General features: G+C 40.2%; 1 protein-coding gene across 6 annotated transcripts in view; it reads right to left on the bottom strand.

Annotated features, from left to right (window-relative positions):
- Positions 1-18,101, bottom strand: part of ZMYND8 (zinc finger MYND-type containing 8) — a 48,475-nt gene extending 30,374 nt beyond the window's left edge. For 5 of the 6 annotated variants that reach the window (XM_039383063.1, XM_039383068.1, XM_039383064.1 and 2 more), the window contains exons 1-2: positions 17,761-18,101; positions 7,234-7,304 (exon numbers count right to left, since the gene is read on the bottom strand). In XM_039383063.1, the coding sequence (XP_039238997.1) occupies positions 7,234-7,304; positions 17,761-17,774 (85 nt within the window). In that variant the 5' untranslated portion in view covers positions 17,775-18,101. Of the gene's footprint in view, positions 1-7,233; positions 7,305-17,217; positions 17,509-17,760 lie in introns of those variants that run through there. The other variant, XM_039383066.1, reaches the window with a different exon arrangement.
- Between the last annotated feature and the right edge of the window lie 4,665 nt (positions 18,102-22,766).

Raw genomic sequence — 22,766 nt, 5'->3', positions numbered from 1 at the left:
GGGTCAGGAAAAGGGTTAAACTGGTATTAGCTAAACCAGAACAGAATTACAATTCAGTCACAGTCAAATCCAAACTACACCTCAGCAGAGAAGGTAAAATGTAACTGGAAAAATTAAGGACTAGACAGGAAAACAGCAATGCACAGGCATCTTCTTCCAGATTTAGCTGTGCTACTGGAATAGACCAGTTTCTTTAACTATCACAGCGTGTTGCCAATCTACCAATCTGTGAGGAACCTAATAACATGAACAATCTTTTAATTCAGTTTAAGTAACAAAAGAATGGTAGCACCTACTTAAATTGCTTGAGCTTTATCTTCCAATTCTAATCCAGATAAAAAAATGCTAAAGTTGCATTTTGTGTGAATTTCTTTCAACAGGAGTGCCCCATTCAGCACAAGCTGCTGCTTCTCCCTGCCTGGCTCTTCCAGCTGTGTGGCTGAGCTGTGAACCACATCAAGAAACTGCTCCCTGTTAAAACAACCTGTCAGGAGAAAAGTTACTTTTTAACCTGAATCATTTCCCTGGTGTAGTGTTACCTGAACAAAGTGAAACTAATCTGAGAGGACTGGTCTCTTTTGTTCTAATTTAAACTCTGCAGCAACTTGGTGACTCCGTTACTTCAGAGCTGGATTCAAGTTTCTGCACATTCCATCGATAAACCAATTGTACCAACAAATTAATTTCCCAAATTAATTTGCCAAATTTACTAAAAAATTAAGTTTGCCAAGCAAGCTTAAGTCTTATTTCTTGATTTCTTGTGTGATTTTGCTTTCTTAGCACCATTTTAAAATTCTGCTTCCAGCTTAAGTGAAGAAATAGACACCTGAAATAAATTTTTAAACTCTCATTAAAAGGTACCTAGTTTTACATCACATCACAAGGTTAGTATTAATTGGTGTGTGATGTTACCGAGGTTGACACTAAGTACCTATGAGTGCTCTTGCAAACCATCCATTGGGGAACAACAAGCTCACCTGAGCTTCACCTGAAACTTAAAATCTTTGTTTTAGTATGCCATCATGTGACTAAAGGATTAGTAACTAATGCTCCCAGGAGACAGACTAAAGCATACTTAAACCCTGAAGCAACTTAATTTCACACTTTATGACTACTTTAGAAGTGCAGTTTTTATGTGATGGCAATGCAGTTTTTGAGCAGATAACCACGACAATGGTTTAATACATTTCAGCTTAGAAAAAACTAAAAAAACCAAACAAAAGTATATTATTTATATCAGGGATCTTATCTGGCTGCAGCACATGGAGCACAGACCACGACCAGATCCTTTTATGCTCTAAACATTGCCAAGTGCTGCACTGTAAACACTGCACAGCAGCCATTCCTGACAACTCACTGAGAAGTCTCGTTTTTCTCAATGGAAGCAGGTGCCAACTCAGAAAATGTCTAAAAGTAGGCTGTTGTTTTCCTTGCTTTTCCTGTGATCCTCAAATGTAATTCTTCTTGAAAACAAGCAACATCAACATGCCTTACTGTCAGAACACAGCACAAACTACTCAGTACCAAAGAGTAACTGACACTGATGTCTCTTATTCCCTTCTTTCCGTACACCTTTTTTGTTGTTGTTTTTTTTTTAATTTAAAAACTTATGCTAAATGCAATCAAAGTAATTCCAGATGAAAACCATAATGAAATCATGTCTACATATGTATTTCTAGGTGTATGTGCATTAGTTTCCCTACCAGTAAGGCCTTAATGAGAGCTGAAATCTAAGTTAAAGCTTCTCAGAACCCTCCTACAGATAGAAAAAGGGAACAAATCAGTTCTCTGTTGTTTGTTCACCCAGGAAGCAAGATGGTTTGGAAAACTGATATAGACTCAAAAAGAAAAAAACAACACTTAAAAATTGTTTTCAGCTGGATGAGCACAGCAACAAGTCCCAAAGCTGATAGTTGCCAGAATAAAGGAAAAGGATGGAAATGTGGCTGACAGGAAGGAGGATGCCAGCGTGGCAGGACTGACTTGGATCACAATACATTGCCTTAGTGTTGTATCCTCAACACAGTGGATAGCAAGCCAAATAAGAAAAGCCTGAGTAAATCAGAATTACAGTACACCATGATTTTAAAATTCAACCTCACAAAAAGTTAGACAATCAAAACAAAAGCCTTCCCCAAAAGTGTGGAAATTGCAGGGTAAAAGCTTTTACTGTCAGCAAAAGAATTACCCTTCTTTGAGACAGGGTATACCTCGTGGATGGGAAGGAAATTTTTGCATTTCAAAATAAAATACAGACAATCAAAAAATTGTCTTAACTGCATTAGGTTTCCTATACTTTTCCAGGAGCCAGAAACAGGAATGTATTTTTTCAGCAAAAGCATTATTTTAGTCTCCCAGGAGATATCAGTAAACTGAGACACAGTTACACCAATGAATTTTCTGTAAGTAGGTTTTTGATATCTCAATGCAAGTGGGTCAAACATGCAAAATTCTGAATAATGTTTCCAACTAGAAACACAGTCAACTGTTCCACGTAAGTCAAACACTCAACAGAAGTGTCACTTAAAACAGAGCCAGCCCAAGGCTACTTCTGTTAACATTAATTCCCAGTGCCCCATTATGCCTTTTATTATGACACCAAGAGTTCTGCCAACATTTGGTGAACCAAATCAAGGAGTTAAATTTGATGAAACGGAACAAAAGAACGAAAATTTACCGAACATGAAGAATTCATTTGATGGCTGTAAGAAACAGCTGGGTTAGCTTAAAAAAAAAGGCAGTGTGAGAGAAGGTACAAGAAAACAAAGGTGACTGAAGACTTCTTAAGCTGCCATTACCCCATAGAAATGTGTATCTATGCCTTCAGAAGGAACAAGAACAAAACCAGAAAAGTGACTTCCACCTAGATTGTCACTTCTCCTTCTCAAAATCTCTGAATGTCTATAATTTAAAATGGTATGAAGAGTAAACAATTAAGAAATCTGCAAGAAAACATACCAATACTAACTCCAGTTCAATTTGACAGAGCAGGTTTCAATTAATAATTGATATGAATTCCTGAATTGTGAAGTCTCACGGTTAAATTTCTTATCCTGAATGATTCTTAACAGATTTACAATTTTTCAAATCCGTTACCTGTAATACTATAGCAAGGTTAATTATCTTCAAAACACCTTAACAAAATAATGGATAAATCTGTCAGAACTTACACTCAACTCTGAGCCCTTTCAATCTTCTGCCAGAATTCTGAAACATGATGCAACTGCAATCAACCACCAGAGCCCTGTTTACATTCCAGAAACACCAACCAATGTAATTAACCCAATCCAGTTGCTTAATGTCATAAATAACCAGAGGTCAGCCACGGTTGTGTAAATTCTGCTCAACTCCTACTACCTTACAGTTTTACACAAGTATGAGGAGACACTGCTACTTGTTTCTTCACTGTAAGGCTCTGGAAGACGAAAAAGAAACACTTTCCAACAACTTGCAAGGTAAGGAGCTGTGAGGTGTGGATAAACTGGAGCCTGGCTCTGGGGTATTGCTGCCCCAAGGCACTCCAAGGACCCGGAGCTGACTCCTGATAACAAGGGGCTCTGCACTAGAGACAAAGGCCCGGGGCTGGTGCCTGTTCACTGGAGGAGTCTCAGATTTGGGTTCAGGTTGCAGTTAAGAATCTCCATCTCTGTGTGATTAAATACTCGGTATCTCTGCAAAGAAAGCTGATACATGATGTGCTGTGATGAAACTGTTGCAAAATGTACAATGCATTCTGGGAAGTCCACTTAACTAGTCATTTTGCATTCATATTCATGATGGCTGAACAGTTTACCACTGAGAGGAGCCCCTGGGACCAAAGCCTTCAACATAAACCTGCTGCAGTGCAAAAGCTGTAGGAGTCAGAATCCTCACCATTAAGCAGTATGTGATTTTATGCCAGGTTAAGACCATCTAATGACCAGCTCCCAGCCATGTCCATCATCTGTTCAACTCCCCAGTAATCTGGTTCAGGGAGACAAGTAGGTAGAAAACTACCTCTACACCCAAGTCCTGGGTGTAGAACCCAAGTTCTCCAGAAGAGAACTGGCTAAGAGCCAGCATAGATGTAAAGGCAATGGAAGAGATGTGTGACTGATGATGGGAAGAAGAGGGTTTAAAAGCTCCTTTTGACTGGGCACGAAACAGGGAATGGTTCCACTACTAGGTTGAAATGCATGAAAACCTACATGGAAGTCAAAGCTCAGTGGAGAGTTCATTCTGTCCAAAGAGAACAGGTACAAGTGAAGACAGAACTGCACCAAACAATTAAGTTTGTTATGCTGCTCTGGAACCACAACCTGGAAATGCTTAGGCATTTATCCAGAAACCTTGCAAGCCCCATCTCGAAATATTTAATAAACAAGGTTAAAAAGTAGTCCATAGTGCTGGAACAGAAATATAGCAAGATGTTAATGTATCATAAGCAGAGGACAAAATATAATAATAATCTCATCCACAACCTTTCTCCTTTATTAAACAGCAATCCTCTGTTGACTCCATTTTATGTTTCTGGACTCTCTGCATCCTCTTTAAGCTGTCGTTTCCCATTTCCAGTTCTCAGGTTCCTTACACCTTCCTGTTCTCATCAAGAGAGCAGCGCATTTTAAAACCTTGTCTTTAGCAAAGCTGCACATGCACAGCTTATAAGCAGACCTAAATTATAACTGCTACAGTAACTCTACTCCTCTTCCCTTTCCCCCCTCATCTGTCCCCATCACTTTTTGCAGACAGGCACTTTTGTGTATTAGTAGGGTTAATGAGTTCATGATTCAGGCAAAACTGGTACTACAAAAAATGATCAGTTTTCTGCCAGATCAGCTGCTTGATACAGCTGATTGTGCAACAGAAGCCCGAGGAGAAGAGAAATGCAGCTGAAGATAAACACAGGGCTGCACAGCCCTGACCCCAGCTACACACTCACTCTTGTGTGTCACATTATAAAGTAATAAGTGTAAGCTTTAAGCTCTGGTTTCATGACAGCCTAACCCCATTTAAGTGCTTGCTAACAAAGCTCTGCACTTCCTGCACCCGACTGGTGTATTCCTGCCCTCTCTCTAACCAGTTCTGGCAGTCTACCAAGCTGTTTCAGCACACTAAGCTAGTAGAAAACCGTTCATGTTTTATGGTTCAGTTAGTTTCCTGCCGGCTTAGGTATGGAAGGAAGTGGACAAAACTGCTGCACTGAGCAGTCTGACCAGCTTAGGCTGCTTTGAAACCACCACGTTACTTAGACCAATTCAAAGGCTGTGTTAACACCCGTGTCACAGATTAAACAATGCATGGTTTAGTTTAGCTTAAACTCAACTGGAATTGATTTATAGCAATTAAACTGCTTGTACCAAAACAAGAATGTTCATGAGGAGGTCTGCATCAGGCTAATTGGTTTTAAAGCAATTAAATGTATTTTCCTACAGCTTTCTTTAGACACAGCCTCACATGAGCTGCACAAACTGCAGCAGGGCAAGTCAGGTTACAGACTTGCAGCACATCCGCTTCTCTAGGCCAAGTGTGAAGTTACACAATAACATGGATTGATCTCCTGCACAGGCTTCTCGCACCAACAAAAAACCCAAACAAAGCACAAAGAGCTGTGTGCTGCCCTTCAGGTTTGTCTATAGAGTCAACTTCCTCATCTACATCCTTTCTAAAACACACAAAGCAAAACTCTGCACAAGATAATTGCTATGAGTGGAGACACTGCTGCCACTATCCCACTAGTTCAGAACTTTGTGGGCCAAAGTCTTTCTAAAGAGAAATGAAGGTGAGATTTCATAGGCAGCCAAATGCATCTAATAACCCCCATTGCCTCTTATACCAAAGTCTGTATTATCAAACTCTTTCACAAACGAACTGGTCACTACAACGGTAGAAAAATGCTTCAGTTTTTAAGTTGGTTAGAGAGTCCAAGTGGCTGGGATGTGATAGGTACCCCAGAGGAAGTGAGCGGTGGGAGTGCAGAGCTGGGAGCTTACCCCACTCAGCAGCAACCATTAAAGCAACAAAAACATTTACTTTCTGCTGGCTTAGAACACTGAAATACAGAGAGAAGTAAACACCAAAAGCAGTCCAGTGATAGAGGCTAACATGCAAGACCAGAAGGACAGAAGGGAGAAAAGGACAAGACAAGGGACAAAAGGAGGAACTGAATCTTTTGAGGTGCCGGATCAGACCTACCATCTCATATAACTGTACCATGAGAACTGAAACCAGAAAATTTACTGTCTGTTAGGGCAAATAAGACCTGAATTCAATTTTATAACCACGATATCTACCCAGGCTACCCCATTAAAAAAAACAAAGGAATGCAGATGATCTGTGCCACACTTTCAAGACAATTCCCTCTGCATATTTGGAGTTAACTCGACCTATGACCCCCGGTTTAGAAATGTGAAGAGTAAGTGGGTTGAGTGCCAGAATTTTAAAAGTATGGTAGTAGCTATTGCTGCTGTTTTACAGAAATGGTTTCCAAGTAAACTCAGCTGCAACTACAGAAGGAGATGGACAGTGAATTACAGTGAACTGGAGCAAACAATTCCATGTGAGTGTTCCAACTGAAGGACTTTTCCATCTCCCCCTTCCAAATGACAGTGGGAATATTTACACTTATAGAGATGGTTACAAATTTAGCTTTCTTTATACTGAAAGATAAAACTTCATTTGTCTGTAGTAACTCATTCATAGGAAAAGCACCAGAAACCAGGACAGAAATTGTCAGACACCTGCAATTCCACCAAGTTTAATTCATGTCAGGAATGGATACATGAATGCCCATTAAATACACACTGCTCAGGGGACCAGTTTCTGTGCAAACAAAAATGCTACTGTGATTATTTATCCTTAGAAAAAATAGGATTCCTTACTGTAGGAAATATTACCTTGTTATTTTTGCTGCTGTTACTGCTAGTACATTTTCTCCTGCATAGAGAATCTAAAAGTACTTTAAAGGAAGCCATGATAAGTGAGATAATACAAGAGGTTGATGGTTTTTCATAGTTTAACCTTAGTTATTCATAAATCTGAAATAACACTGAAATATGTGTGTGTGTGTAGGTTTGTATAATGAAAACCAAGCAAAAATTGAAACACTTTCTAACATACAACAGTCATTGTAAAAAAAAAATGAATCTTCAGCCTTCTCTCAAGAGCAGCTTCATGGCAGATGACACAGTCTCAGTATCCTGGTTTACAAACAGTTGGGTTGTAGAACCAAGATGAAATACTCCTCTTACTCACCTTTGGATCGAGTGGAGATGTCCATCCCCTCCACCACCTCCTGCTCTGCCTTTATTTCCTCTTCAGCCAAGCTGCAGGATTCAAAAAGCTGAATTAGAATACTTAAGAGACTGTATTGTTCTCATGTCTAACTTCCATCCATGAAGGTCAACGTAACACTGTCAAACACAACTATATGAAAGGCCTGTTTGCCAAAGCATACATTGATCAAAGCATGTCCAGAAACAATCCAGGTACATGCATACAACTGCAAGTTACCAATCACAAAAGTAACATTTTCATACTAATGACAGTCTTGTAACACGTAGTGAAGTTTATGGCACTGTATGTATAAATTGCATGTGTGTGACAGAAAAACAGGAATTCTGCTCCTTGGAGCTCCTAACCTAGGATAAACTATGTGGACAGATGCCTGCCAACATTTAAATGTTCATCAGCACTTATGAACAGATTAGCTGAAGTAACAGACTTAGCAACACAGAACAACTTGCAAAATTAGAAGCTAAAGTGCAATTTTAAACACTATTTCATAAATAATTTTAAGGATTTTGAAACTAGACTACATAACAGAAAACTGAATATTTATAATTTATTTGCAATACAATTCCACTAATTATTAACCATAACAAAGAGTAAACAGTACAGAGTTGTTACCACTCAACCTTAACACAGTCAGTGTTTATTTGCTCCGGGCAGGATTGAATTATTACAAACTACATCTCACATTCTGACGTTCTATTTTTATAGTGGTGCCATATAAAAAGGCAACTCACCGAATTTGACTAGTTAAGCCACTCTGGGGAAAGAAAGTGGAAGGGAGAGGAAAAGTGAATTAGAATGAAGATTGATTTACACACCAGTTTTGGAGATCTGACTATTGGAGATGTGAAGTCAAAGAAAACATACAATGTTGAAGCAAAACCCAAATTCAAAATGATACACAAACGAGGTTCTGGTGCCTCAAGCAGGTGTCACAGTGTCCACCAGAGCACAACAGCCATGGGAGATGCAGATCCTCTCCTCGACAGTGACAATTTACTGCTCAGCCTGCCCATGGAAGTTGCTGCCCTTTTTGCACTGATATGGCAGGTTATCCATTTCTGCTGCTATGGAGTGGACTGAGGTTCCATTCAGCCATCCCAGCTCCAGGGACAGAGGCCAAGAGGACAGCCAGAGACCTTGGCTTTAGCCACTGTGTATAAGTGTGCCTGGATCAGCTCATCAGAGCTCAGAAACAACAGTGAGGACTTGGTTATATTTATATCAGAGAAACTCTTCAGCCTGACAAACAGTTTATATTAGCAGGAGTTTTGTTAGGGGTATAAGTTAAAAGATATTCCTAAACAAAGTAAAACTTAATAGCAGAAGGACTTTTTAATCTGGTATTTGACAAAACTACTTCTAATTAACTATTAGCTACTGGGGGGTTGGGTTGCAATTCCTTTCACACTTCTAAAATGACACAGTTATGTCAGCAAAAATTTTAAATACAAATTAACCAAGCTCAATGTATGAAAATCCCAAAGCTCAGAAGATCCATGAATTCCAGAAATCATTACTCTCTACTTGTCATTTGTACAGGGAAATAATTTACAAAGTCACAAAACGCTGAAGGGAAGTTCTATTCTACCAGCATCCACCTCCCATCTCATGGACTAGTCTGATCATTGCAGGAGCAAGGAAAGGCACCCATATGACCAGAATGAGGGTAAATGTGTAGCACAGTTGACTGTAGCACAATGCTTCTCAGATTTATTTTGCATGGGCAAATTAAATGCATAACATAGCTGATGTACTACAATGCTCACCCATTTATTATGCATGGGCAGATCAATTATCCTGCACATTTGTTACACCCTTTCCCAGGGGCCTCCAGCAAAGAAGAGCTGGCAGTGGGCTACAGACACCAAAACATTTCATGCACCACTTGCCTCTGCCCAGTCCTCTCCTAAGCAATGGGAAGGGATGGGCTCACAGGATGGGTTCATTGTTCTCTCCCAACGCTGCATTGTTTTTTTTTTCTTCCCCTCCCTCTTTATAAAATCCTATTTCAATACCACCAAACTGTAACAAACTCCCTATTTTTAAAACATCATGTATATATGATCAATAATGCGTACAGGCAAACATGTAATCATACACAGGAATTCTGTCAAGAGTGAAGTAATTTGGCAGTGCACATTACCTGCTTCTAAAACACAGATCCAGTTTCAGACCCAGACTAGGACATACAAGTCTTTACAAGACTCAGGTTGAAGACTTATGATCATTTTACACTGGCTACTACTAAAAGGAATGGTTTGCCCAACCCTTAACTTCATGTTTCAAGAAATCCCATCCATTTTAACTGAGTCAGTTCTGTGATGTAGCTCACTGTGCAGCTGGACATGTGGGAAATGGGAGAGTACCACACATGAGGATGGAAGAAAAGGGCAACATCCTTTTAGCAGCAGCTGACATTTAAGCTACATTAAAGCAATCATATTATTCCAGACTCATCCAAATCCATCGAGCGCATTTTGTTCAAATCACAACCTCAGGGGAACATGATACAACAACAAAGATGCAGTAGTTGCTCCAAGTCAGTATTAAAATACACAGAGTTGTGCATGAATCCTGGATGAGAAATGGGAGTGATGGATCAACACAGCAACACCAGAGCAGGAACTGTTCCTGCTTCCCTGATCAAAGTACCAGGGGAACTTACAGCCTGACTGAGGATGTTCTGTGCCCTGGGCCCAAACCCAGCCCTTCAGGGGTTACAGGGCAGGACTCCTACATATTAGTTACAGCACAGGAGGAGTTTTCAGCTCTAAATCTGTCTCTCCCCATATAACGAGCCTAATCTAGGAACCTGAGCCATCACCATTTTGAGTGTTCTTGCAATAGATCTATAGAGACAAGAAAATTATTCCTCATACACAGTTTCAAGATGAACAAAGTATCTTAACCACATCTCTGATACAATGAATCATAGAAAGACAGAATGGTTTGGGTTGGAAGGGACCTTAAAGATCACCAGGTTCCAACTCCCCTGCCATGGTCAGGGATGCAAACATCACGTAAAAGGTGCCTCAAGACGGCCTTCCCAAAGATCTGAAGTTTAAATCAACACTTGAAGCATTCACCACTTGACACCAAGGGTCCCCATTTTCCTTAGCAATGGAGGAGCACATTCCCTACACACAGGTGTGCACCCCGTGTATCACCCACAACTCACACCAAATCCAGCAATTACCTCCTGCACCACGAAAACTGAGCCTCAGAGGAACAGATGCATCTCCATATTCTCTGCTATAATTAATCTTTTAAGGGCACTAACATTTAAGCACATAAGAAAATCACTGAGACTGTTCTGAAAAAAAAAAATCAAAAAGTTGGGGAGGACTGGTGAAATAAGTGTGTTAGACATAGCTGTAAAAGATACTTCCCATTCACAGCTCTTCAAAAGCCTCTCCCATTGTTTTATTTGCTGTAATGTGTAATGACTTGCACAACATGACATTGTTTGAATGGTGGCAGTGATGACTGCAGTGGTCATCTTTGAAACTCAAGTTTGTAAATACATTATAAAGTTTACAGTAACTTTTCTAAACCTGACAGATCTTTTCACCTTTGCACCTTACAAAGCACAAACTTTCCAATGCAGATGTTTCATTAGCAAAAGATTTCCAATTAAATAATTCCAGAAAAACAGGTCCTTAATCAGAGGTACCTTACTATTACCCACAACAAAATAAAAGGAAAATTAAGACCAGCAGCAAAATAATTATGAACAAACATATGGCTCTATGGAAACAGTAACTGTGTGATCAAGTAGACTCTTCTGGAGAGTTTTATTTTGAGAATTCATTTTTGCAGGGCTCAGAGCAGTTATTTCAGCCAGCATGCATTACTGTCATGCAAGTATGAATGTGATGGTCTGAGGCTGCAGACCAGAAATGATACTGGAATACACTCCATTAAGTACCCAGATGAATACAATAAATTCCTTAAGTCATTCTGAAAGCTACTCTTAATTCCTAATTAAGATGAATGAACACAGAGGAACATGTTTTAAGAACACAACTGAAATTTAAGCTTTGCCAGTTTTCCTGTCAATTGAACAGAACACCAATTAATCATTTAAAACTTCCCTACTCATATTGACAAAACTTACAACAACAACAACAAAATTGTTTTCTACAATGTTAAACTAATTTGTTCCATACAAATTAGTTTAACATGCCTGAATGAGGGTAGAAGGGGTGGAGGTTATTCCTTTGGGGAGAGTTGGGCACAGAAAGAAAAAAAAAATAAGGATTGCAAACATACAAGACTTACTGATACTTACGTAAAAATGGAAAAATAACTTAGCTGCCTAACTTTTAAATATGTTCTCTACTAAACTGAAGAGAGGGTGGAGGTTTTTTATATAAAATTCAGTTTTTCAAATTTCACACCACTAAACAAAATACTGACTTCTCTGTTTAGGAAAATCATTCCTTTACTAACAGTAGTACTTACCTGAAAAAATGTCCATATGCAAGAATATTTAAAGCTGCTCTAACCTATATTAACTACAAAGAGCAATTAAAAGTTGCAGATGAACTACTGCACCTTGACATTTAACCAAGAAAAACTGACAGATATGGAAAACCACTCGAAACAGCTAATGCCCATATACACAATCCAGATCTACATCAGGGAATAACACATTAATTTCAAATCAAGAACTATGTATTTATGGAATTAATTTCCTTTTAATGAACAGAAAACAAAACAAAAACTGATTAAATACCATAAGCACTAAAACTGAATTTCATCCTTAAGATAATTCCTGCCTCTCCTACATCACATCTGTGAGCAGCAATTCTAACTAATGATTTAAAAAAAAAAAAAAAAACTTGCATTCAATAAAAATTTGAGAGAAAAAAAAAAGAATATATATTAGCATGCCATTGCTGAATAAATAGCAGCTTTGTATAAGCACTCACCTATAACAGTCTCTTACTCATCGGTAGCTATGCTATTTATGCAGGGTTCTTAAAATGGCGTCTGCCAGCACTGCACTGCCTCACTCCTGGACTGGAGCTAAAATGGGAGCACTTTGTTCAATACCAGTAGCTCCTGTTTACACAGCAGGGCAATATTCAAAGCGAGCATCTAAATATCAGAAATGGTAAAGAACGACAAAAGGACACCTGACATCCGAGCGTTTAACTAAAAAAAGGCACAGGAGAGGGAGATTTGTGAAGTCACAGGTTACTAAGGAAATCACTCGATTTTTAGCTTCACTCTCCAGTTTGAGCACCTCGTGTTTTACATTTCCTTCTGTAGAATTCCCTGCAAAACGCTCCATTTATTTGTAAGCAAATAACATTTTGTATTAAGCAATTAACATAGGCAAAAGGCTTGTTCACCTATCTGTGCACAGCAATGTTTAAGCTATTTACCTCTGATAACAAGCAGATAAATCTATTTCTCATTTAAAGAACATACAGGTTCTTTTTAAAACCTTACTCTAATTCAGTGTCCATTCAAAATAGCTGCACAAAAGAGAAAAATCGGGGGAGGGAGGGAGGGAGGGAGATCCTTGGTGTCACACAGTCATCTTTAAGACTATAAGCCAAACAGCTGAGGCCCAAGCAAGGCAACCAAATAGCTACAAGATTTCAGACGCTAAAAATATAATTTGAGAACAATCATGTTTGAAAGTAAAGGGTTATGCTGGCTAAATTAAGAGTGTTAACATCCTGTTAGAGCATGGTTTTAATCACACAGTGTGAAACACAGATGCTATGGCAACAGGCAGTAAAGGGTTAACATAATGACAGACAACTATCAAATAAATGAAACTCAGTTCCTATGAAGCTGTTGCTAAATTAGACTTTAACCCATGAATACAAGGCGTTTTTATTAATAACTATATTTAAAATACTTTCTGCATACAATTTAAAGGGCCAAGCTTGATGGCCTACTATGATGGTTTCCAGTCTACAAACCCCTCCAAGCCAGTGTACTCCCACTAAGGGGTTTGCAGACAATAACTAAGTAAATCAAACCTGGTCTAACAGGCTTAAATTCACTCTAATGGGATTCATGTGCCCATGGGAAAAATACTGGGGGGATCCACAAACAACAAAATTTGAAAATTGCCATCTACTACATTCTACATGAGCAAAGGTTATGTTCAAATTTCAAGATATTTAGGAAATCCAAATTAATACCCTGAATCCCCTACAGAGAAGAGGAGAGCTTTTACTCAGATTTATAACCCTTTAACCAATTATGCTGGAGTGGTACCATTACTATGGAAAACTCTCCATGACCTATCACTTTTCAGCTACTGGATCCACACTGCCAGTAGCTGAAAAGTGATCCAGTACAATACACTTGAAAACAAAGCAAAAAGAAAAAAAAAAAAAGAAATAAAAACACCCCACAAAACAACACCAAAACAAAAACTCAAGCAAAAGTGATACCACAAAATGGAAGACGGCTCAGGAAGATGAGCCAATTGAAGTTTATGGACACTGATCCAAAGGGCTAAATTTGTAATGTAATCTACCTACTTATGAATTTTGAGCATGAAGTTCCTTTTATTTCATGCTTTCTCAGCAGCCACGTAGGTCTTCTGCTATGTTTCAGTACTCCTACCTAATGTGAGGAGGGGTGAATGTCACATTTGGAGTGGTTTATACTCTGCATTTTCTTCATTCCCAGTATGTTAAGTAGTGTCATTTGTTTAAAGAAATTACTCAGCTTTTCCCTAGCACTATTTAGCTTCCAACTAAAACAGTTTGCTTGCAAAGAATGTAGCCTGCAAAAGGCATGTAGCTTTTAAAAAGCTACTGTTTTCACCATGATTTATAATCCAGATCACTCCTTTGTTTTCCCCCACTGCATTCTTTGTCCAGTTAATTACAAAAGTAACTGGATGTTGGCACTAAATAATAATGGCTAATCATATTCATCCTGGGCAATTCAAATTACTCTTTAGTAGCCAGAAAACTTACAGTGCAATTATATGATTAACTGCTAGTTATATTAGAATAATGGCCATTTGCTACAAGCTGAATAAACCTCAGCTACATTGCTTCATACATGTCCTGCCTAATTGTGATATTAACAAGATCCAGTCCAGTCAAATCTTGGGGAGAAAGCATGCGTGCTTTTTCCCTGTGTCTGTCACTTGAACAAAACCCCACATTCCATTTCTGTCCCGAACGGCAAAAAAATCAGCAGAGCGCTGCTTATTATGCAACCTAGGAAAGTGAGTGATAACACCACACCTTGACAAAGCACCAAAAAACACATGAAATTCTTCAGCTTGGCTGAATTTGCTTTACTTAGATGGAACAAAGATGGCAGAAATTTCCAGAAGGCCTTTCTCAGCCCTGCCACTGCAATTGTCAATCTTTAACCTGCCTGCTGCAGCAATTGGCTCCGGCGCTGGCGGAGCGGCGCGATTGGGCTGAGCTGAAACACAGCGCTGCTGCCCCTACCTTGCCTCAGACATCTTGCTGCAATGCAGACATTTGTTTTTTTGTGAACTATAAAAGAATTGCATCCGAGTGATTAAAAATAGTGAACTTTTAACAGGCCGGCGACGCTCCGGTCCATTACACGCGCGAGGGCAGCTCAGACAAATGTGCTTCACTGTCAGCGGCGTGTCTGGAGGTGCAGATTTGAAACAGATCCTGGTTTAACAAAACCTGGGGGAGCCATTTTAACACAGGCTTTCTGATTGCAGATCACTCGCTCCTGCTTCCTCATATTAAACGAATATTACGTTGTTCACTCTTCGAGACTGAAAGTAAACTGCTAAACGTGTATAAACTGCTGTCAGGAAAATCACGTCCAAATGTAATTTTTGGTCATTTGGCAAGGGAAGAACAAAAACCAGAATAACTTCTTAGCTGTGTCAGCACTTTTGAGTATGCTGAAAAATGCACTAAAATTGCACACAAAAATGCTATCACATGAAATCCATTGGTACCCCAGCAGTGTTTCAGGTTGCAAAGTGAACAAGACATTTTTATAATCTAATCCTGGGGGATGGGGGAAGGGGATAGCGGGGGGGAGAGGGGGGGGGAAGCTGTTAATCAAAGTAAGACAGTCAAAGTAAAATACTCATACTGGTAAACAAGTAATTTGCTATGTTATAGAATGTTATCAAATCCATGGCAAGGGTCTAGGAAAGTCAGCATGTACTGTGGCTCAGTGCAGTCATCTGCAAAGCTAGCCTAGCTCTCAGCTCTTCCCTAAAATCATGGATGTGTGTGTGGACTGCTAAAACAAGTGCAAAAATCACATTAAAAGCACAAAAGCGCATCCTTCCTCTGCTTTTGTAACAGCCCTGGTGATCACTGAAAAACAGCTTGCTCAAACAAGCATGCAAGCGTTACGATTAAATTCTTCAAAAAGGGCACAAAATGTTCTAAATTAGCTATAAATCGAGCAAGTTTGTCTGAGATTACACTTCGTATAGTATCAGAAACATATGCTCATTAAGCATTATTTACTTTACTTCATAAGGTCACTTCGTTGCTGAGCACTAGCACTTTCATCACACTGAAAAGCCCAAGGAACGGCGAAAATGCGCTTTACCCTGCAAACATGGTAATTAATGATCTATGACCAAACAGCAAGTACAATATTTTTCACTGGCCTGAGGTAAACAGGAAGTAAAAGCTTCAAAATTTAGAGACAAATTATTAAAAAACCAGTGCATTCAAATAGAAGAGCTTACATGTACAAGTCCCTTAAAATGGATGCTAAGCAAATCTGATTTTTTATATGACTAACCACTAACGTTACTTCATCTACTGCACTAACTGACCCAGTAAAAACAAAATGTTTGGAAAACTATTAAAAATGTTCAGAGAGTAGCATGCTGCTTACTTACCAACTGTTCAAGCACTCATCTCATTTTTCCAGTTAAGAAGATACAACAGGCTGGCAGATTTGAGAATTGATCAAAAAGGCATTTCTTGAAACAATTACGTAGCATTAAACCAAAAGTTTTAAAAAAAAAAAGAAAAAGGAAAAAAAAAAACAAGAAAGAACAACATGTACTACTGTCATGAACCACACATGATTTTATATCTTCTGGACTCCACAACACAGAACTGTGGCTGACACAATATAAAACAAAAAGGCACAGATAAAAGGTACATTAGTTTATTTGAACTATGTAAAACGAGAAGGCTAACAGTTCAAAAGCATTTTCCATAAAGCATCAGATTTGTAAACAGATGCACTGCTGCATTTTACTGAGCAGCACCCCATTCCCAAAATCTGCAGCATAAAAACTCCCTTTTAAAGGAACAAAATATTAACCATACATTGTCCTTCTGAAAGAGAAACGCGTTGCATTAATTACTCCTGCAAGAGAAAAGGTTCAATAATCATTTTAAGTTAAGATAAGCTGCATAAAAAACATGATGCAACAGCACACCACCACCTAGGCCCAATATCTACAATCTGCCATTAGCACTTTTTGCTGATGTCTAGGTTTTCAAAAATCCCATATTTTCTCAGAGATAACTTATCTTAGCTGTTCCATTCACTGTTTAGAAAGGTAAACTTGCCTGTTCTTCTGTCTGCCATTATCCCTGCTTGACTCCCTGTAGGGCAGTTAAATGCATCTGCTCCCTAGCTTCCATTTTCTCTCCAGCAGGCATGTGACACAACAGACAATAGTGCTGGCAAACTGCTCAGAGACAGAAAGCTCCTTTGGAATACCAGGATCTTGATAAACTCTAAAAACACCATCCTCCTGTGAAGAACTAGGTATGCCAAGGCTTTGCCAGACTGTAAAACAAAGCTGTGGCTAATGGCTACTAACCATGTGACCCAAGAAAGCAAAAATTTTAAACAGTTCCAACTCAATATAAGTGCCTGTGGTGTGAGTTTTGCACGAGAAATCACAGAGAACCACGCTCTCAACCCACAACTCATAGGCCTTAGAGAAAAAGCAAGGTAAAAAGCAAGGCTTACCTCTGTGGATGCATTGTTAACACAGTGTTATGTCAATACTTATAAAACATGGAGGACAGGCTCTCAGTACTCGGGCAGGGAGGGCTTGGCACTCCGGCTTGATCATCTGTCTGCCGCATGAGAGCCGCGCCCGGATTGGCCGCCGCGGCGAATCCGAATGTAAAGCGGCGGGGGATTGGCCGAGACACTTCCTGAGCGATTATCTTTGTGCGGCTCCCGGAGCAGGAGCCATCCCGGGCGCGGGGCAAGGCCGGCGCGCTAGGCCCGGCCCGGCCCGGCACAGCCGCCGACACCCCGGGCCGCCCTCCCCGCCGCCGCCACACCGACTGCCCGGCACGGGCGAGCGGGCCCACACTGCCTGCCCCAGCAGATGTGCCTCAAACACGCCGTTACTTGAAGGCGTTCTAAACCTGGAGGAGGGAAAGAGTTCGCCCCGGCTCGCCAAAAGGAAAAAAAAAAAAAAAAAAAAAAAAAAAAAAAGCCGCCCTTTTGTTCGGCGCTGAGTTCGCTTTGCTGGTGCCCTCACGTCAGAGCAACACTTACCCGAAAGTGAACATGCTCAGCGGGGACTGAAATTAATGGGCTCGGAATTCAGAGAAGAGTTCTCCTGTTCCAGAATTTAAATATATTAACATGTGCCGCTGCGACCGCGTACCTACACTGTGATTTCTCTAGATAAGCTGAGCCTTGGTGGGGGAAAACGAGCCCTCAGACAGGAAAAATTCACGTCTCGTTTCCCCCCAGAAAAGCTGCCGTGGAATAGAAATCGCTTTGTCACGGAGGAGCTGCTGCCACTCGGCGCGTGCCCTTCCCCGTGTTTAAAACGCTGCGGAGCCAAAACCAAAAATATCGATGTCAGCCCAGACACCGAGACCCCCCGGCCCCCTCCGGCCCGCTCCAGGCTGTTACACAAAAACTGACTTCCTTAGGAGCGGCTGCAACCGCAGCTTCCTGTCCGTTAACCCTCTAGGACTTGGTGGCTTTTTAAGGTTCCACGCAGGCCCTAAAAACAGAGATTTCTCTGCGTGGCAGCTTATCTGTCTGCCCCCACAAAAACACGGCGTTTCAGGTGTTTTTGCCCTGCCTTTTTACCTTCTACTAAAATGCTGCAAATGAAACAGAGTGAGGAAACGGCGTGTAAGCCACCGGTTTGATTTTGGGCCAATTCCCAAGCTTTTAATTAAAAAGTGTGATTCCGTTCTGTTCCCTGATGCAGTGAAAGTGAGAGGATTTATCACTATGCCAGAAAGGTAGAAACTCTTAACTCCAGATGAAGATTTTAAAGGTTAAATCTTTAGAAAGGGCCTTCACATTATTCTTCAGTATTTTGCATCTGTATTATATAGCTCAGTATTATCATTCTATAGCCATGAACAGATTACAGTGGAAACCACAGATGAAAAGGTGATTCTGAAGCATATTGAGTATCATCAAAGGGTTATTTATTAAACAAAAAACAAATGAAGTTGTAGAGGGAGAAGCTTAATATTGGAACAATAATTATTAAATAATGAGCTAAAATAACCAAAGCAAAATAAACATTCTTCCAACACAGCATGCAGGATTGTGCAAAACCGACTATAGAAAACTCTCTTACATAAATCTACGACAAGACTGCAGACAGAATGTACACTTTGCTCTACCTTTAATCCAGTGCTAATGATCCCAGAAACAATCACTGCAAATAAAACTAATGCCCTCCCTTACCTCCATACAGCTCCTTTCATGATATAACTACTTTACCACACAAACCTCTCTGCTTGAGAGCCGACATGACTCACAACTGTGCCACTCAGTAAAATTAATCATCCTACTCTGCATTGTCCCATAGTGCATTCAGATTATTTCTTGAGATAGCATTGTCATAGGGAAACTGCCAAACCAGCCTATCCCTGTGCTTACAGCTTTTGTGTTTCTGCATTTTAGGCTGCAACAGCGGATTAACAGCCCAGAGTATAAATTATCATCTCATAAGTAATTCTGGAGTCCCTGCTGGAAGCATTTTCTCTTTTTAGATTTGGCAACGCTTTTCAGGGCAGGGAGCAGGAAGCCTCATGGATTACACTGGCCGTTTGTTCTGATTTAGGAATGTAGCAGAAACTAGGGAGAGTGCTGCTATAAAGGGAGTCATACAGCCCACTACAGCAGCAGGAACACACTGCAAATTCATGACATTCAGTGCATACTTGCATCAGTTTTAATAGTTCAAACCATTCAAGACAGGTTTCTTTTTAATTGCACACCTAAAGGCCTGTGCTGCTCGGAGTTATCACCCCCAACACACAAACATCCACATTTGATTCCTCCTGGCAGTAATTGTGAGGATTGTCAGTCATTAACATTTATGCTCATTGTTTGACTGCTCTATTCTAACATTATTCTATTAAAAAAAAAAAAAAAATCCTAATCCCTATGAAGTTCAGGACGAGAACAAAACTAAATACACAGAATTTGTCAGTGCTTTGTTGCTAACCCAGCCCCGACTCCGGGAATGCTGTAATGCTGATGGTGCCTGGGAACGCTGCCAAGCTGACACACTTGGGCCTATCAAGCAGAATGAGCACACAGCAGAGAGGGAGAGGCAGCAGCAGCCTTAGGAAAGGCCTGAGGTCCCCAGTCCTCTTGATTCGAGGAAATGGTGGCCCAAGTACAAAAGAAAAATTTACAAACCTTCAGTCATTAGCAAGAACAAAACACCAGAAAGCACATCGGGCATATAGAGTATGTGTGTTCAGCCACTCGGCTGCTCTGCTAAAATAGACAAAAGAATTCTGTCAGCAGTCAAAGGGGAAGCTTGAAATTCTGTTTATTCTCTTGTCCACACACTTATTTTGCAGCAGGAGATACAACTGGAAAATACAGATTTTTGTGTTAAGTCACCATGATTGCATGTCCTGCTGCAGCTTGACCAATTCTTTTACGTAGGAGTAGTGAAGGGAAAGAAAGGTAGAGAGAACAGAAAAGAGAGAGAGGTGAAGCTAAAAGCTTTATTAAAGCAGAAGAGAGGGTATAGATTAGATTAGCTTCTATTTATTCTTTTCAGTGCTTTGGAGATGTTAAGGGAAAACAGGGCTGTGAAGCAGGGGAAAAAAAGGCTGAAAAGAGAAACCAAAGGAAAGACAGAAAGCACAAATTCAGTCAGAAGGAAATTAAAACACAGCAATGTGAGAAGTACTACCCACTATATTTAGAGTTCTTTGGAAAGAACTCTGCCTGCTGTGCAGCATTTCCAGAAAGCACACACACACACTTCGAGCACCACAGTGTCAGAGGGGACTGTACTACAGAATATATACTGAAAGCCTCCAAAATTAAGCAAATGCCAGTAAGGAAGAGGTCTGGCTCTATGACAGAAATGAGGGGTTGATATGTACCCCTCCCTGCAGGGGGTGAATCATCACTGAGAGAGGGAACAGAAGGTGATGGACAAAAGACAGAGCATTTTGAATAGATACACAAAAGGAAATGGGAAACGTCATACTTTCCGAGGATAAAAATAAATAAATAAAAACAGGGGAAAGAAGCTGCGTTAAGTGTTTGTAGCTTGCTCATGAATTTCCAAGTCATTGGCTGATAACCCTAATTTCTAGAGTAAGAACATGAAATACTGTGATTCAGTGTCTTCCAAGAGCTTTTTTCTATTTTTCCCCTTTTATCCTGAATCAGATAAAGTATCAGTAACTGCTTAAAGACCAGAAGACTGATGTCTGGTACAGAATGCAACAATAAATTTCTATAAAGACAGCTCCCAAATTTTTAAGTCGCCTGGATGCTAAAATTAGTGACCTGTCAAAGAAGGTTGGTAATTTTGTAAATTATCAAAAACTACTGGAAAAGGTGTCTGTGCACAGCAGGCAGCTGATTTGCCCATGAGCTTAAAAGACTTCATAGCCACATGCATGCACTGGTCCTTCTGAACAGCAGCCTTGAGTACTTTTTGGTTGACATTACTTGTTCTGGATTACAATGGTCACTCATTGTCTGCAGATTAAAAGCTGATTTGGTTTGTGCTGTACAAACTGAATATCTGGTACCTTATGAAAGTTTCTCTTGACAGCCATTTTTAGTGTGCTGTGCGATTGCCTCGTGTAGGTTTCCTTCTAAAGGAAATCTCCATTCATGTTCAATCATCTGCCAAAAATACCTGGGGAAAGAAAAAAAGGAAAGCATCTTTGAGCCCTTTAACAGCTGCAGCTTTTTAAAAGAGGTGCTACAGCCGATGTTATCCTAAGGCATGAGCCCACATATTTCATCGCTTTCCCCCCCACTTTGAACCAGCCTCTCCAGGATTCAACAGCTGGGCTGTTGAATATCCTGTATAAAACAGGATTTTCGTTATTATATATCTAAATTATACGTTCTGTATTAAAGGCCTAGCAGATCTAATTTCTTTCATGTTTCATGTGCAGGCAAATACTTTTTCAGTTCCCCAGAAAGCAGCTGTGAGGCACATGCAGACATTCTGCACGTCAGGCCTAAAGGACACCCACCACGCAGGTGAACAGCACCTGTGTAGCAAGTGGATTTATCACCCCTACTCTGTGAGAACACGAGTCCAGCTCACTGCTCATGGAAGCCCTGTGGCCATGAGAATGTGAATATCCTGCACCAGACCAGGGTACAGAATCCTGAGAGAAGTCTGTGCTTCCCCAAGGGATTCTAATGCCCAAGTGTGAGACATCTCATATATAGCACTTACTGTGGCATAGGATCCTTCCCAAGGAAACAAAAGAAAGTCACTGCTGTTAGAGAGGAATTATTTAGGACTAGGCTCAGATAATGCTAAACTCTAATCCTACTACTACGATTTCTTTTTCTCTTCCAATATTTCCACATTCAGGAATTGGTTAACAGTAATCAGGTACATGATTTTTTTTTCTTGTTTTGGTTTGTCGTCACTGTTTGTTTTTTTAATAAAATCTGATGATCTCCCAGAAGGCTTCCTCAGCTGAAGGTCATGCTAAATATGTGAAGTGATGGAGTTACAAAAATAAAGTTACGCATGCATGTAAAAATAAAGTTATTACAGTAATTTTTCCTCTCCTAGGCTTCTATCTTATCACAACCTACTGCAAATTCAGACTGTCACACTCACTTTTAATGTCTTTCATGCTCCTCCACACGCTAAATTTGCAGTTTGGCTTCAGCTTTAAGGCCCTGCATACTCACACCTTTCTCGCCCCTATCTGCTACTCCAACTGCTATTTCACCTCATTTTTGTGGTTTGCCTCTCACCTCTTTCTTTTTCCACCACAAGTGTGCAGTGCAATCACTTTCAAAAAGACTTCACCCATAGTTTCACCCATAGTTTCACCAGCTTGTTGTTTTTTTTTTTAGTTTTCAGTCAGATGTACTGGCTTAAGCATCTCACCCTTCCTTCCAGCCACAGCTCTCAGCTCAGTCCACTTCTACCAGAACTATCTGTATGGTGACATGGAGAACAGGATCAGGGAATCAAAGATTTACTGTGATAACTTTGACCAGGAAAGGCTCCAGTTCACACTTGTTCACAATCCTGCTGCAGTAACAGTTGTAGTGGCACGACTGAG

Source organism: Pipra filicauda, unplaced genomic scaffold, assembly GCF_003945595.2.
Source record: "Pipra filicauda isolate LSUMZ 115617 unplaced genomic scaffold, ASM394559v2 scaffold299_size895176_pilon, whole genome shotgun sequence".
NCBI classification, from domain to species: domain Eukaryota; kingdom Metazoa; phylum Chordata; class Aves; order Passeriformes; family Pipridae; genus Pipra; species Pipra filicauda.
Note: the sequence above shows the minus strand (reverse complement) of the source record. Positions and strands in the feature narration are given on the sequence as shown.